Raw genomic sequence first — 16,088 nt, 5'->3', positions numbered from 1 at the left:
AAATACAGATTAATATAGGTTAATTATATTAACATCTTTCCAAGTCAATGCTTGGTGGTAAAGCTGGAGACAGGGGCAGAGGGGACCCATGCTGAGACTCTGCAATGATTTGATTGAATGGTCTGGCCTTGACCAGGACGGTATCTTTGTCCTCAGCTGACAAAGGTTTAACATCCACAGGGCTCAGATGGAAGGAAGAGCCTGAAAGAAACATCTGTGGCAATGGAGAGCAGCGGTTTCACAGCAAGCTCCCTTTACCGTGATGATATTCAACATTGCTGAATGTTAGTCTTAAACCCAGTGCTAAAGGCCAGCAACTTGCTGAAACTCTTTTCCTTCCATGCTCTGGACATTGGCCATAGCTGCACCACCACAGGTTCAAGATAGCTTCACAGTTGGTGACCAGCCTGGTCACGTAATATTGAGCACAAACATACGAGGGCACCTAAAGCATCTCTATCACTACTTGAAAGGAAGAATACATTTTGGAAGCAAATCCCCAGCACAGCTGAGGCCAAAGCAGGCTCCTGCCTGCCTGCGTGACCCGGTGCTCCCCTCACACGGAGCTTGCCACAACCCTTCTTCCCTACCTCAGGCAGGGGACACAACCGTAATAAATACTTGGAAAACCACATTAAATTCCTGAGATGCAATTTGTCTCCCAGCTTCACTGAAAGCTTCAGGGGCACCAATAAAAACCTGGGTGGGTGATGATATACTGTAATTTGTATTTTGAACAGACGTTCCCTGAGTAATAGCAAATTTATGCAATCTCCTCCTAGGCTAGAGTTTGAGCAATTCTGCTTTACAAACAAGAGTAGTATCCAGCAAAGTAGTAACCACCCAGGTCCAAAGAGTTCCTGCTTGGTTATTCATAAAGCAATTCCATCTATCTTAAAGAGGATTTATAGACTGTTTACTTTTTTAACTTTTATTGTCTTCGGTAATTAATGCACATTAAATGCAGTCATGACCACTTAGTTTGGGGACAAAAGAACTGAAAGTCAACAATTTTCTATGGATGAAAAGTAATTTAGTTCAACATGGGAATGCCTTCACACACTCAGAAATTACAAGCTATAACACTTTAACTGATTTCCATTGCCGGAATGTAGTCAGCGGTCAGGAATTCTAGGCAACTTCTGATTATAGAAGATTATCATTATTTCAAGCTCAAAGTTACATTTTGTTCAAAGATTATTTGCTATACAACCACAATATCCTGCTTGCTTTTTTGTTGTTTTGGTATTACATTTCAAGGGCCACTTGCACTACGCATTTTGTGGTTTTCTGCATGATACACCGATACAATACACTAATTTCCAATTAGGATGCTGATGTTCCAGACCAATATGACTCAGGCCTTCCTTCTAGCCAAGCAGTCTGCTTGCCTTTCCAGCAAATAATTAAACCCTAACCTTATACTAAGCAATATCCCCAACAAAACTCAGTGGAAAGAAAAAAAAAACAACTGCGAGTCCTCTTTCTCAGAATGGATCCACACAGCACCAGACAGAACCAGCCTGGAAACTGTTTGATTATTAAGCCAAGCTGGCCAATAAAAATTCCATTTAGCAACTTTATATGGACATCCTAAACAGCGCACAGATAAAGGCAAAGGAATGCTGACAGTCGAATGCAGCACACAGAAGGAGGGGGAGGGGGGAAAAAAAGAAAGCATTTATCCTGCTAAACCAAAGCACATCCAGCAGGCAAAAGGATCACCTTTGAAACAGCCAAATGCAACTATTCAGGGCATCAGGCACAGACTGAGATTCTTCTGACAAGAAAGATTAATGAACCCATAGGGTAAACAGGCAAGAGCAATGGACATGGCATCTGAACTTGCATGCTTGATTGTCCACACCTTTTTAGCCAGACAAAAGCAAAAATAAAACTTAGCGTAAGACTCGCTCAAGTGTCCCATGTGCAGACACTCTGCAGGAGAAGGAGCAAGGACAGAATCCTCCCTCCCCAGGCCACAAATGGCAGTGGATATTCTGCAGTTGCTTCCTGTAGCCTCATTTGACAAGATGCTGTAGGAGACGTTTATCCAGTGGATATTATGAATTCACTAGCTACACAATAGGCCACCCTGAAAGCTCCCGCTACGCTAGGAACATGGAAATCCTGCAAAGGAGGAACAACTGTGGGCCACGAAATGCAAAAGGAACACAAGAGCCATCCCGATACAGTAGTCCATCTTGCCCCACATCTCATCTTCAACACACCATGCAGTTATAAGCGCCCAGGGATGGAGCAGGGTGGACATAGCCCGCCCTTTCCTGGCCATAACTTCCCAGTTTCTAGTATTCAGTGTCCAGATCAGATCCATATCAAGCTGCCCAGCCATGACCAACGCTCACAAACTCCTCTTTTGTACAATCTCCTTCTGAACTTGCTTATACTGTGGCAATATAACCCCCAATTTACACATGCCTTGCATCAGTATTTGTAGTCTTGCCTTTCACCTGCCTCCTGACTGTTTCCTTTTGCAACAAAGCTTCCTTAGCTCCACTGTGTTTCGGTACCCGAGTCCAGTACCAAGTGAGGATACCTGCCCTACATGCCACTACCACCAGGGCAGCAAGACTACAGGAACACAACAGATCAAGTCAACTACTAATTCTACTACCACACCATAGAACTACACTATCATGTCTCTTCCTATGTTTTGCCTCCTTTTACAATCCTCCCCTAACTTGAGGGGATTTCTTTGTCCCCTTCTTTCTCTTTCCTTACATCTTTCTTGTGGGAAAGCCAAACACATGCCTTGGAGACAAGCTTGCTGGAAGAAAATCTCAGTGCTTATTTACTATATGAACATTTGGCTGAGCCCTACTCTTCCCAGACTTTTGAAGACGGTGTATTTTACAGTGGTAACACTTCATAGCTAACAGGCCCTGACAGAAACACTCCTCGTTTACAGTGGTTTCCACCCAAAAGTGAGGGATGGACATTTAATTCCTCCAAGACTGCAGTCTAACTTTGAATCAAGGACACAAAACCAGCCAGTAGACACAGAAACACTCCAGTTGCTAAGTTCACTGTATGCACGTGGGCTTCTCTTGCATAGACCTTATCCGCTTTGTTGGACTCCACCTAATCTAAGTGGTGGTATAAACTTTGATTTGTAATACCAATTAATCAGGGAAGAAATTACAGACTTCTGATGGAAAGCTGAAAAAATATCCGCCCTGTGAAAATAATTTCTTCCTGTATTTCCACTTCTCTAGCATGTACTTGAAACACCCAGGGCTATCTTAGTCACATCTGCCCAGCTCAGAAAACCTCAGCCCCCTCTGTGTAAGTAAAAAATACAGGCTTTTTCTGGTTTCAACCTGTTCTAAGTCAATTTGGACAACAAGTTTTATAGCTCTGTAAGAGTAGCTTTGTATGTAATATTTACCTGAGTTTCAGATAAGTAAGAAGAATGGTCCTGGGTGAGGGTGCTGAAGAGGGATGCAGAAGAGCTGAGTACGACTCCTGACCCCATCTAGCAGCTCGCTCTGATGCCCTCAGGTAAGTCGCTTCCTTCACCACACTTCTGTAGTAAGAAACTGGGAGAAAGCAAGTCCCACTCCCACACCTGGCTACTCTGTGCCTACCACAGAGCAGGGGAGAAGATGTGATTGACAACCATCCCATCAAAGCAGACTGTACCTTCGACACAGGTCACAAATGTGGCACGGAGCTAGGACAAGAGGGTTCTCACTGCTCAAGTACTTCCTGCCTAATTTCAGGAACACATAATAAATGCTTGGTAGGAAGCAAAAGGGAAAAAAAGGCAGTTTTTTCCCCAGCCTTTTCAGAAAGAAGGTATCATACATTACACCTATAAAAACAGCTAAACATGCCAAACCTACAGTGCTTCCCAAGTTTCTTATTGCTACCTAAAATGTGATCTTTTAGGACACTGCAAGTTAAGGAAAGCTAACTGAAAATTTTTCACATCTTTTTAGACTGATAGGTACATTGACACAGACGGCAAATGCTGTAAAAACACAGGCAAAAATTTCGCTATCATAATTACAAGAATCTCAAAGTAGATATGGATAATGGAGGAAAGTAAAAACGTGACATGGAATACAAGGAAAAAATCTTACAGATATTCTCTTACTTGTCACTACACTCAGAGGAACTTCTGAGCACTTCCTTCCTTCAGAGATATTGAAGATTTATGGAAGTGGGAGAACAAAATGCAGTGTAGGGGCTTCCAGTAGGAGTTGTGCACAGGCTACAATCCAGCCAGTTCACAATCCCATTTGAATTTCATCCAGATGTTAGCAACAGAAGAAAGGATTACAGAAAGAATAGAAAACAGCCTCTTCGTTAAAAGACAACTGAGATTCTAGCTTCCTAGGGACAACAGAAGTCAGATGCTCTACTTATGCAGAGGTGCCCTGTCATCTGAAGCAAGATTCATAGTGAGCTTAGGGATGGTGTGGTTTGGAGACAGGGTTGTTTATCCTGGGCTGCCAAGTGAAGACAGAGCTGCCAAACATATGGGGAAATTGCTGCTAGCACAATTAATGGCTTCAGCTGAGACACCAAAACCTACTCAGAGCTGTCTTCAAAGTCAGGCAGGAGACAAATTCCTTCTCCAAAGACAAAGAGGTGCACCACAAGAACCAAAAATACCAAGTAGCCAGTCTCAGAAACGGGAAAGACAAACCAGCTTTGTTAGCCATTTTTTAAGCCATCCAGATCCAGGAACAGAGTGGAGAGGGGTCAAGGAGCAGTATGGCACCCCACAGTTATCTGGGATCAAGGATGCATAGGTGGGCAGCTACCAGGGAGCACCTGATATTCACAGTCTCAGCAACACAAAGTCATCGTCGTGCTTGTGATCTCAGGCAAGGGTGGAGCGCATGTTCACACAGGAGAGGCCACCAGCAGCAGAGCTCCTTGAAATACCCAGGGCCTGGTCAGTAATGGCAGTGATTGTTAGGAAAAGAGGCAGTTCTTAGCATGGGACAAAGCAAAAATATCCCCACAAACAGAGCTATAATTAAACCAGAAGCACACCCAGGCAGAGCTGGTCACTCAGCCTTCTCTACACTTCATTTAGGCAAATAAAGAATTGTTCCAGGAAAACTACAAACATTCAGACAGTTGTGACCCCATAAAAACTCAATTACGTATGCGTTAACGTCAATACAAAACAGCTTTTTTCATTTACTGTAAATCTCAGTGTTTAAAACTGAGTTCTCTGGCTGTAGAAGATTAGACAACCAAATTTGAACTTTAGACTTTTTAAGGGAGACAAAGGTTCTCTTTTGCCTTCTGTTGCAAGCAATTTCATCTCCTACCCAAGCAATTAGCAATCAGTTTCAAGAGGTCTTCTTCAGCTGCTGATTGCCCAGTGCTTTCTGCACCTTTCCAGGACATGTCTGCAGTAAGCTGAGGCAGTACAACACCCAGCAGATTTTAAGCACAGCACAGTTTAAAGTGTACCAGTTTATGCACATGTGTCTTGAACCTGGATACATGCATTTGCACCTGAGGGCTGAAATTCGGGGCTTTCATTTAGATGTGACCCAGACTCAAACTAAGTCCATCCATAGCTTCATGAGGCATCTGCTGCTTATGCACCTCTACAGCAATGCTCCAAATATCATCACAGGTCTTCTCATATGTTAGTGGTTTTCTCTCATGGTTTGGGTTTTTGGCTTGTTTGTTTTCTGAACTGTCTAGGACTGGCAATAAAGATGACTCCTGGAAGACACTGTAAAGCAGAGATGGCCAGCCTTCCTAACCCTAACCAGCTGTATACTAACATCCACGCATGGCCAAGAACCACAAGTCACATACCACAGATCTGGAGAGCTGAACAGAGCCCAGGAAAAATTTACAGGCAGGTGATGACCAGTTACTCTGAAGCAGCACCGGGGGACAGGGCTGGATTTGTCACACAGCCTGCTCTCAGTGACCCCCTCCCCCACCATCAACCTTAACCACCCTCTATTTGGAGTAATTTAGATCTGATGCTTTGAGCCAAGCCAATGCTGGCCATGATCAAAATCATGACTTGAATAGTTCACAGTCCACATGTGGTTCTGGCAGTACGAGCTGATTCCCTTGGGCAATGACTTTCAGGTTTTTGTGTTTTTTGGCTTTTTGTTTTGTTTTTTAAAAGGAATGATTTTATTTCCTCACATTTATTAGCATTCAGATCTACTGTACAGTGCTTGTTTCCTCTGCATTCCTCCTGGTACAATTTCTGGAACCACCTTCATTGCTCCCATTTCTGTCCATGTTTGTAACTAGCTTCAACCAGCCGTGGTCAAACCACACCCCGTATGACTGCAGACCATGGAACATGCAACTGCATCAAGCCCTCTTGCTAAAGCAGTGGTTTGTAATATGGTTGCTGGTTAATTGTTTGTCTGAAAATTCCTATCCACAAGAGACACTGAAATAGTGCTAAAAGGCGGGCTAGATCCAAAACGTTAGGCGATGTTTGTGCTGCAGACTTCTGGACAGTGTAGTTCTGTTGAAAAATGCAATCCCTGACCAAAGGAACAATGCCAGCAGCAGCTACTAATGTGAGGACACAGCACCTTTACCAGTTTCGTGGACTGAAGGTGGAATGGCATTAAGACACCCTACTAATAAGTCTATACTTAAGTCACATCAAATGGGACAAAATCCTTCTGAGGTCCAGTAAAGATCTCTTAATGTAGGAACTGCCCTAAGGATTATCCAACTAAGATCGTGTTCAATTTGGGCTTACAGGGCTCTGGCTCCAGTTTCCCAAGGAATGTGGGAAGGCGGGGGGAAGAGATCAGGAAGGACAAGTGTAATGAGTCAGTCTTTGGAAACCAAGCTAAGGATTTGACTCTAGTTACTTCATTTACAGGCTGGTTCTAGAGCTGCAGCCAGCGAGCACTCATGGTTTCAAACTGGAGCAGACAAGCTTGGGAGCCTGCCACTGCTGAATGTCCCCAAGTCAACTTAACAAAACAGCTAAGCTCACTCCCTTGTGCTCCCTCACAAATGCTTCCCCTGCCATTGCTGAAGACACTGGTCTCCAGCTCAGGAATCCTCTCAGCTTCCTCCTTCACCCTTGTGGAGAGCCCAGGCCAAAGACTTCTTCCTCCTCAGTGCCACTGACCATCTCTCTGGGTCTATCCAGCAAGAAGCAAGGCTTACGAGAAGTCATTAGGTTCCACAAGCCTGGAGCCCTCTGCCATTTGCACACAAACACAAACTCTGGACAGCACTTTTTCCTAGCCCTTTCAGATCTCTCCTGAATCCCTCCACCAGTTCCTCTTCCATCTCTGCTATACAGCTTGACCTCCAATTTGCTACCCAGTTCTTCCAGCTTTCCCCACTCCATAGCTCCATCAGACTTGACCTTTCTTCTATCCAGTTCTGCACATGGACTATCTCCTGAACTGGCCCACTCACCAACTGCCATTGAACCAGTCACAGGTGGAGTAAGTGTTTCAGGGCAGGGAGCAGAGCTGCTTCATGGTGACAAAAGGTCAGGTACTGAGTGATGAAGAGCTCGAGTCAGGAAGGAACATCTGGACAGCAAGTGGAAAGAGTCACCCAACAAGCAGAAAACCCCAAACCCAGTCCTCAGTTTGGGTAAGTAACCACACACTGGATGTGAATTGCTTTGTTGGAGCTGGGACAGCCACTGTGTCTTTGCCTTACTAGGAGCCAGCTGTGACTGAAGTTCTCACCAGTGCAGACAGGGTGGAGGGACATCCATTAATGAAGTCACCCATTTGCTAAAGTAATCCATCACAAAACTCAAGCATACAAGGAAGAAGGGAAGTTTTATGTAACAGTGTTTGAACAGACAATAAGCACTGAAAGAGGGTAAGGTGCAAAAGGTGTCCCTTTGCTTACAGTGATCATAAAGTGATAAGGTGTAGGGAATGGTCTAAATTGCTTCATGAGATGGCTATGGCACTGCAGCTGGGTTGCAGTGCTCTGGAGTCAGTCAGCTTTTCTGCCATGCTGTGAGCACTGGCTCCAGAGACCTGGGCTGCCTTAAGGTCCCCTTCACTATACCTCCTCAGGCTCATAAAACAAATCTATTAGTGAGATTAACTTTCTGTCAGAGCCTTTAACTTGCACTTAGCTCTAACTCAGGCAGGACAATGGAGATCACTGTGGGATTCCCTGGCTGGTGTTGCAGGTCAGAGTAAAGTGTTGCAGCACCCTCCTCTGGTTTCGGAGAAGGGATGGGAAAATACCTACACAACATGTACCTGCTGGGAAACTATAGAGCTCAAGAATCAAAAGTGGTTCCCACAGAGAAATGTTGCTGAAAGGAGAAGAAAATTTGACTCAAGCACTTTAATTTTTGCTTTTAAACAGACACACCTCCTATTTTTTATTCCAGAAGGTCAATGCACGAGAAACATGCTCTTGACACAGATGTCACGAAAAAGACCAAATACCCTTTTACGTAGAAGTCCCTAAACAGAAACCTCTAAGTGAACTGGGAGGTTACCTGCCAATTCAAATTGATTCTTTGTCCTGGAATTGCAAGGCAAATCCTCATCTCTTTTTAACCCCAGGCAATGTCCTCAATGATATCCCACAAACAGAAAATAGACTTCCCAGCTCTGACCACAGCTGGTTGACAAGTGTGTCCAGCATCCTCTTCTCATATCTGCAGTTACCTTCAATAAACACACAAGCTTCTCACAGCAGCTCATATCCACATGGGAGCAGGCTCCAGTCCCTTCTTCCTAACTAGCACAGGCAAGGGATTTTAGTCTAAGGGACTTAGTATCAAGGTAGATTACGTCAGATGAATTTACAGTCAAGGCCTGGCCTTGCTACCAGAAAGGGTCAATGCCGGGAGCAAGAATGCAGCCAATGGTGTGGACTCTGAAGCAATCTGCTGGAGTGGAGCAGAATGGCTTTTAAAGTAGGTACATTGGAAGATCAAGGAAAAAAATTAATAATTTATCTACATACAGAGAGCCTTGAATTTCAAGAGGTTTTTCAAGAAACCCAGAGCATCTCAGTGTAAGAAGGAAGACAAATTGCTTGGGAGCTTAAATGAGGTGTGGATGCTCCTGAGAAGGTGGCAGGCAGATGCAAAGCTCCTGCCAAGAGGAACAGAAAGCAGCGAGCCATTCAACTGTCAGGAGATGCACCACATTTTACCACTAACCACCGCAAAAGACCCTCTAGGAAAAGGTGCCTTTTCCATCCACTGTGGCAAGCCAACAGCACTAAGGAGTGCCTGTTTGTTCCCCCAGCCCCAAGGAGTGCCTGTTTGTTCCCCCAGCCCCTTCCCAACTCTGCCCCACTGCACAGCTCCTGCCATCCTCATTCCTGCTTTGTTCCTCCAGGCTTGTCCAGCCTCATGCTCTCCAGGGTGTATTCTGCAAGGACACATACCACCTTCCCCCTTGAGGGATGAAAGACAGATGCAGAAGATATGAGAACTGGTGGTCTGCCAAGGAAACAGGTCAGTACTGTGTCAAGATGGAGCAGGAGATAACTCCTTGCAATGGTAAGCAGGAGAAAGCCTAACACAACATGGTCTATCTGCAAAGGCAGTAACAGTCTTATTTTACATAAGAAAACCTAGACTGCTCTAGTCAGACTTTTTTTTAAATTCATGGTATTGTGTAAAGAGTCATCTAACTTTTGCCCTAGCAATGTAAAAGAGCAGGCACTGCCTCATGAATGCTAAAAATATTTGGCTATCAACTGCTTTTCACAACAAAATCTTTTACTCCGAAACAGGAAATAATTTAGTGTTTCACAGGAAGATTCATCTCCATCTCACCCTTGATATGCCCCATATCACCTCCAGGGGTATGCTCTATTTGGATGGACAAACTGGGGAGACAATCACAAGTCTCAAGAACCTTTTGATCTGCGAGACAGCACAGTGCCAGCTTATGTGACAGGAAACATCTGGCTCCTCAGATAGAGCCTGCAGGTCTTCCTAGGGGGGCTCCATGGGTCAACCAGCTACCAACATGGACCCAGCAGCCAGACACACCTGAGCCCAAAGGAAGTCAGAGCTCTGCTTTGCACAAACATTGAGAAAAAGGTAGCCAGAGCAGCACCTGATTAAGCTTCACGTTCAGTGTACAAAGCTTGAGGAGCTGGGGCAGTGTCCTGAAGCAGGAGAGGATCCCAGTAACACAGGGCAGACAGCCTTCAGCTCGTTGCTAGGCTAATGCCCTTGTTTACAACCTGGCAGAAAATAAGTGTACTTAAGTTTTAGCATAATCTGTGCCTGGAGAAGTCTGATCCTTCCAGGACCCATATGCAGGAGGTGCTGCAAAATGACAGCCAAACTCCAACCACAGATGTGTCTGCACAAATTCTGCCAAAGGAGGAGAAAAAAAACACCTAGAGAAACACACAACGCTTGTTTATCCAGGAGTAAGAGTTAGCCTATGAGGTCAGCTATAGAGGACCTTGCTGCACTGAACCCCAGCAACTTGTCAAGCTAGGGACTGAGCAGAGCCACGTCACCCAGCCCGTGGGAGCGATGTCACACTCTGCCCAAACCACCGAGGAGCCCTTGGACACCTGCTAACTCATCCACCGGCGATGCCCTCCAGCAGCACTCAGGGACTTGCAATGTCAAGAGCCCTCCCCAGCCCAAAGCTTGCCACCTTGCTTAATTAATCTGGCCTTTTAAGATGAAGGCAGGAGGCTGCAGTTCAAGTTGAGGTCAAGCCAGTACTTGGCCACAGGGAACTGTACATGCTATAATGCTGCTTTAAGTCAACACTTAAATCAATGGTACTTCATTATTTTATATCAGTTGACAATCTGGTATATAAGTGTGAAAAAATAAACAATCCTCCTTTCCTCCATCTCTCTCCCCATCTTTTTCCCTCTTTTTCCCATCCCGCTGCCCTCCCAGTAAGGCACAAGTATGGGATTCAATCTCTCTCGTGAACTGTTCCCAGGAAATACGCCCTCCTTCAGTGTAGTACAGACCCTACCTTGGTTGAGGTAGGTCAGGGTTTCTTCGTGCAGTTTCACAGCAGGTGACGTGGCCGTGCAGAGGACGTACTGAAAGGGAGGCAGCTTGGCATCATTCTCAGGAGACAGCTGCGGTTCTTCCTGCTTGAAGATGGGCAGTGCAAGGACATCTCTGCAACATACAATTCACACACGTTTAGTTACAAAGACTTCATGGAACATTCTCACCTCAATCTGCATTTGCTTCTCATGCTCTGAGATAACGTGGATGGTCTCTGGAGAAACATCCAAGTTATGAGGGCTGAAAAAGAAACATTTTTGCCTGTGTAATGTAACAAGGCAACTTCTACCTCTAGGATATCAGCACTAGGCACAAAAGAACATAGCATTAGCAAAATAGACTATTTGAGAATTAATTTAATTTATGCTTTTAAAACATAAATCAGATTTACTTTTCAGTTAAGCAGTCTTCCTGATGAGGAAAAAAAATTATCAAAAAATAGATTCTTCATCCTTATGGAAATACATTTGTTCAAGAGTTCTTGGGTTCTCAGATGAAAGCCTTTCAGGAAAAAAAAAAGGCAAGAAAGGGCACTTTATTTTGACAGCTGAATGTCAGATTAGTAAAATGTCTACAAGTAGCAGCCAAGGGCGAGGAGCAGACACAGCTCTGGTGTAAAAAGGAGACATTCAGATAAATGATGGCGTAAAATGCTGGAATGACTCATAACATCTCCTTGCACCCTAACAAACCTTGTCCCAAGGAATTGCATAGCTCTTAAGAGAGCACGGGGCTACTTTCATAAATGCACACACGGGTGCTCGGGAGCAGCTTCGCTAGGACCCGTGCACAGTCCCAGTTCTGGCTCCTTTACAAGATGTTCATGCTGACCTGCCTGCCAATTTACAGTCAAACTGATCCCAACCCAGGCTAATCCCCAAGCAGAACAGGTATTAACAAGGCTGAGAGCACAACAGAATGATTAGTACAAAATGAGATGTTAGGAATAAGCATCCTTATCTTAGCATGTCTGATACTGAAGAACCACATTAGCCTTTCCCATGTTGCTAACATTTCTGATCATTGTGTCCACCTACTTAAGACATTAATATCCTTCCAAATGAGGAGGATTACGTTGAACACAGAGACACTTTAGAAGTGATTTTTTTCTTCCTCCTCCATTTCCTCCAGATGTGTGAAGACTTGAGATTCCCATTACAGAGGCTGCAGTTCTGCTCCTTTCAGTAATCCCATACACAAAAAAGCTTCAAGAAAAACTGTTCAGGAACGTGCCAGCGTGTACAGGCATGCTCCCTAAGGAAAGGGCATTAAGAATTTTTTCCTTGCCTGTTCAGTTAATGATCCACCCTGCATTCATTCACAGCATCCACAACCTTGAAGGCTACCCAGGTCATCAGGGAAACGGTGCAGCAGTTTATAGCAAACTGCTGAAGTACCTGGTTCAAACACAAGTACCCCTGTTTATGGCAAAATAAAGCCAAAGAGCAAACTGTGCCATTTCAGATATACACAGGAGAAAACACCCATCTCTGTTTCCATTCTCTCTTCCAACCCCACCCCCTCCATATTATCACCAACTCAAAGGCATCCAGCCCCATCTGCTTACTGGCATTACTGACATAATCACAGCTCTTGCCTAATTGCAGCCATAGAGAGAGTTTGGGTGTTTGTTTTTTTCCTTAGTGATGATTTACTACCGTAATGAAGTGACAGAAATGCCTGCAGTAGATTTCTGAAATAGATAACATTGCTCCACACACGTGCAGGATCTGATACTGCTTCACAGAGTCATCTCACTCACCCTGGATGCCAACATTTGCTCTTAACACGCTCGTCTGCACAATGCTATTGGAACGCGTGTTGCTTTACAGATGAGAACAGATCAAAAACTCTGAAGCCTGAAAGCTTCTGCAGTTCTGCAAAAAACAGCACACAAAATCTGGCCCAGGTTTACCAGTTAAGGGTGAGGAATTTGTACACCTATTCAGCGGAAATGGTTGAGAAATTTAGGCAAAGGGAAGTCAAAATTCAAATATCGTATTTCACATCAGGCTCTTAACACCCCTACACTTGCTGGAACAGCTGTCTGATCACTGGAGACTGTAAGCACGGAGGAATCCGATTTGGTTTCTGGAAAGCTTTGCCACATTAAAGCACTGATGAAGCCACACAAGTTAATCACGTTTTTATTCCTACAGAATTGGAACTAATGGCCAGTGGCATCCGTGGCTCCGGAAGAAGCTCTTCTAAAACATTTCACCTTATAAAAAGTGTTTGCAACTTAGAAGGTTGTGAGCAACAGATCAAGGCTTAAAAGAGTTTCTAAGCTATAGGTACATATGACATCAGAATATTTGTTCAACTCTCTTCACTCAAGAGACACAAATCAAGTTTTGGAAAAAGCAGGCTTTTACAACAGTTCCCATCCTAAAAAAAAAAAAAAAAAAAAAAAAAAGAGGTGGAAACCCTTAAAACTCTCCCAAGTTTCACCAGTTATGCTAAAGCTTTACAGTTCTGGTCTTAACAAAGGGTTAGTCCACTTACCTCGGAAGGGAGAAAGTTATTTGAGACAGTACAGCCATCTGGCAGAACAGAGAATGAAATACCAACAGAGTTTGCATAAAAATTAATGAAGATTGATGAGGATTTTTCTGTAGTATTGTCTTGCTATAACTACAAATACCACTGAGGTATGGCAGAATTTACATGGATGTCTCAGATACACACAAAGCCTTTGATCTCTGCAAAGTATAATTGATACAAACTTTTCCTACAGCTACTTCAAGGTTTGCACTATTTCAGCTTCCTCTGCAAAGTTGCTACAAGTGGGTATGGAGAGCCTTCCGAGAGGTACAGCTCAGCAGAAGAATGCCCCTCTAGAAATGCAAGTCTTGACACGTTCCCATGGAGAGTGACCTAGCCAGAATCAGAGGTCCCTATAAAAAACCCAAGGGTTTTAGTCAACTGACCTTCCCTGAAACACCTGAGGCCATTGCTGCCAAAAAACTGGTTTTAGGGATTTTAGTCCCAGATTAAAAAGGCCACGGTCAGTGGCAGATACTCACTAAACCTGAGGTTTGTTCCCAAAACACTGACAGGTTACCTTCATACTAGCAACCTTCCTGCCAGATCAGGTATCCTTTATTGCCCAACTAGCATCAAGCCAGCAAAAATAACCTAATGTGTTTTCTGGCCAATTAAAAGGAATTTGAATTGTGGGCTCAAGCCTGACCCAGACTTGATGATCTTGTAGCACTTGCGCTACAAATCCATGGAGTTAATGAAGCAGCCTAAGCACCATAACTGCTCTCTAATGCAGAGACCGTACACTCAAGTACCAATGCTGGTGCCCCTCTGCTACTGCCATTCTCACTGTCCTAAACTAATCAGGTTTGCAAGCACAAAGGAAGAGAGAATGAGACTTTAGCCACATACATGTTGTTAAAAGAGGCTTACTGGGATAGAGGGAGGAGGTGAAGAACCATGTATGAAGAACTGGAGAAGGTGCCAGAAAGCAAGAATCTCATGGTATTGTACCATTCGATAAAAAAGGAAAATTATTTAGTCAAAAAAAATTGCTTTGTAAATACACTGATAGGGAGCAGGAATAGTTAAGATTGCGTGTCTCCTTGAAAGGGAAGTATTATCTCTGTGCGAAGTGCTTCGCCAGACAAACTCAATGCTCTCTCAACAGTGGTTATTTGGGGTACGTTTTGAAAGCAAGGCTCTTGGGCCACAGCCAGGTTCTCCACTGCTGCAATTCAGCAAAATCACACTTCAGCAGAATGGCAGCAATTGACACCAGCTGAATGCTCAGCTTTACATATTCAGAAAAAAAATAATTCATAAGCACCCAGCAGAAAGGAAACTCCCAAAGTTGTCTGCTTTGTTGTCTTTTGGAGGGAGGAAATACAAGTTCGTGCTACACATGTTACAGACTATTGTTTAGCAGCCCTTGTGCTTAAATTAGGCACATTTAATTAAACACAACTGTGTGGAGGCAGGAAAAAGCTGGTTTAGACAAGTTCAGAAAGTGAAAATCTAAGCTTTTTACCCATCGTCCCAAAAAGAGGGAAAGAAATCCCATTCTGAGAAAACTGGATGCCAACAGATGTTTTCTGCAGACTTCTGACAGTGCTTTGCAACTGCAGCATCTTCTCCTTTGAACTGCACTACCGAAACCCTTGAGAAGCGAGAAGCCGGCAAAAGCAATAAAGCAAAATTGCAGATAGTTGTCTAACTAGGAAAGAAAAGAAAAAAAAAAAAGAAAAAAAAAAAAAAACCCCACATCTCTCAGAAAGAGTTAGCGGCGCTAACCCCGGGCGATGCGGCGGCTCCACTGGCTGCCGGGTCCCGCCGGGTCCCGCCCGGGCAGCCCAGCAAGCGGCTTCGGGGATGGAGGACAACCTCTCCCACCCAACACCCGTGCCGAGGGCGCCGGGCACCCCCGGGGGTTTCACGCTGTCCGGGGCGGCTGGGGACGGGCGGGGACTCACCGCAGGTAGCTGCCGGTCGAGTGCTGGTTGTAGTGCTCCGGCTGCGTGTGCCAAAACAGCATCTTGGGGGCGGCGGGCGGGGAGGGGGCCCGGCGCGGTCCCTGGGGCTGGGGGAGGCCGGGCGGCAGGAGGGGGCCAGCCGGGCTGCCCACCCCGAGGCGCGCCGAGCACGGCTGCGGCCAACTGAAGCCGCGGCCCCGCCGGCTCCCGGCGCTTTTATGGCTCAGCCCCGGCGGCCGCGGGTTGGCCGGGCCGGAGCGCCGGAGCGGGCCGAGCCCTCCCCCGTCCCGCCCCGCCTCGCTCCGCCGCCACCCCCCGGCCCCCGGGCACGCAGGGGCCGGGGCAGCCCCGGGGCGGAGGGACGGCCCCCCCCGGGGGAAGGGCGGAGGCGGCGGGAGGTGTCCTCGCCCCGGGAACGGTGTTTGACGGGGCCGCGGGGAGAGCGCAGACGTGCACGGCAAACGCTGCCGTGGGCACCGCGGGCACCGCGCACCCCCACTGCGGCCACGGCACCCCCCGCCCGGGCGGCAGCGGGGCCCGGGGCCATGGGGGGACCCCCAGCTCCGGAGCGGCTCCGCTGGGACTTGCCGTCTGTGCTCCAGACTCCCGTGTCTTTTAAAAACGAGCCTACTCACGCCGGG

General features: G+C 45.8%; 1 protein-coding gene across 1 annotated transcript in view; it reads right to left on the bottom strand.

Moving 5' to 3' along the window:
- Nucleotides 1–15,632, bottom strand: part of TFCP2L1 (transcription factor CP2 like 1) — a 37,944-nt gene extending 22,312 nt beyond the window's left edge. Inside the window, exons 1-2 of the mRNA XM_054830289.1 lie at nucleotides 15,448–15,632; nucleotides 10,950–11,101 (exon numbers count right to left, since the gene is read on the bottom strand). Of these exons, the coding sequence (XP_054686264.1) occupies nucleotides 10,950–11,101; nucleotides 15,448–15,509 (214 nt within the window). The 5' untranslated portion in view covers nucleotides 15,510–15,632. The remainder of the gene's footprint in view (nucleotides 1–10,949; nucleotides 11,102–15,447) is intronic.
- Between the last annotated feature and the right edge of the window lie 456 nt (nucleotides 15,633–16,088).

The sequence above is a fragment of the Grus americana genome, chromosome 6, assembly GCF_028858705.1.
Source record: "Grus americana isolate bGruAme1 chromosome 6, bGruAme1.mat, whole genome shotgun sequence".
NCBI classification, from domain to species: domain Eukaryota; kingdom Metazoa; phylum Chordata; class Aves; order Gruiformes; family Gruidae; genus Grus; species Grus americana.
Note: the sequence above shows the minus strand (reverse complement) of the source record. Positions and strands in the feature narration are given on the sequence as shown.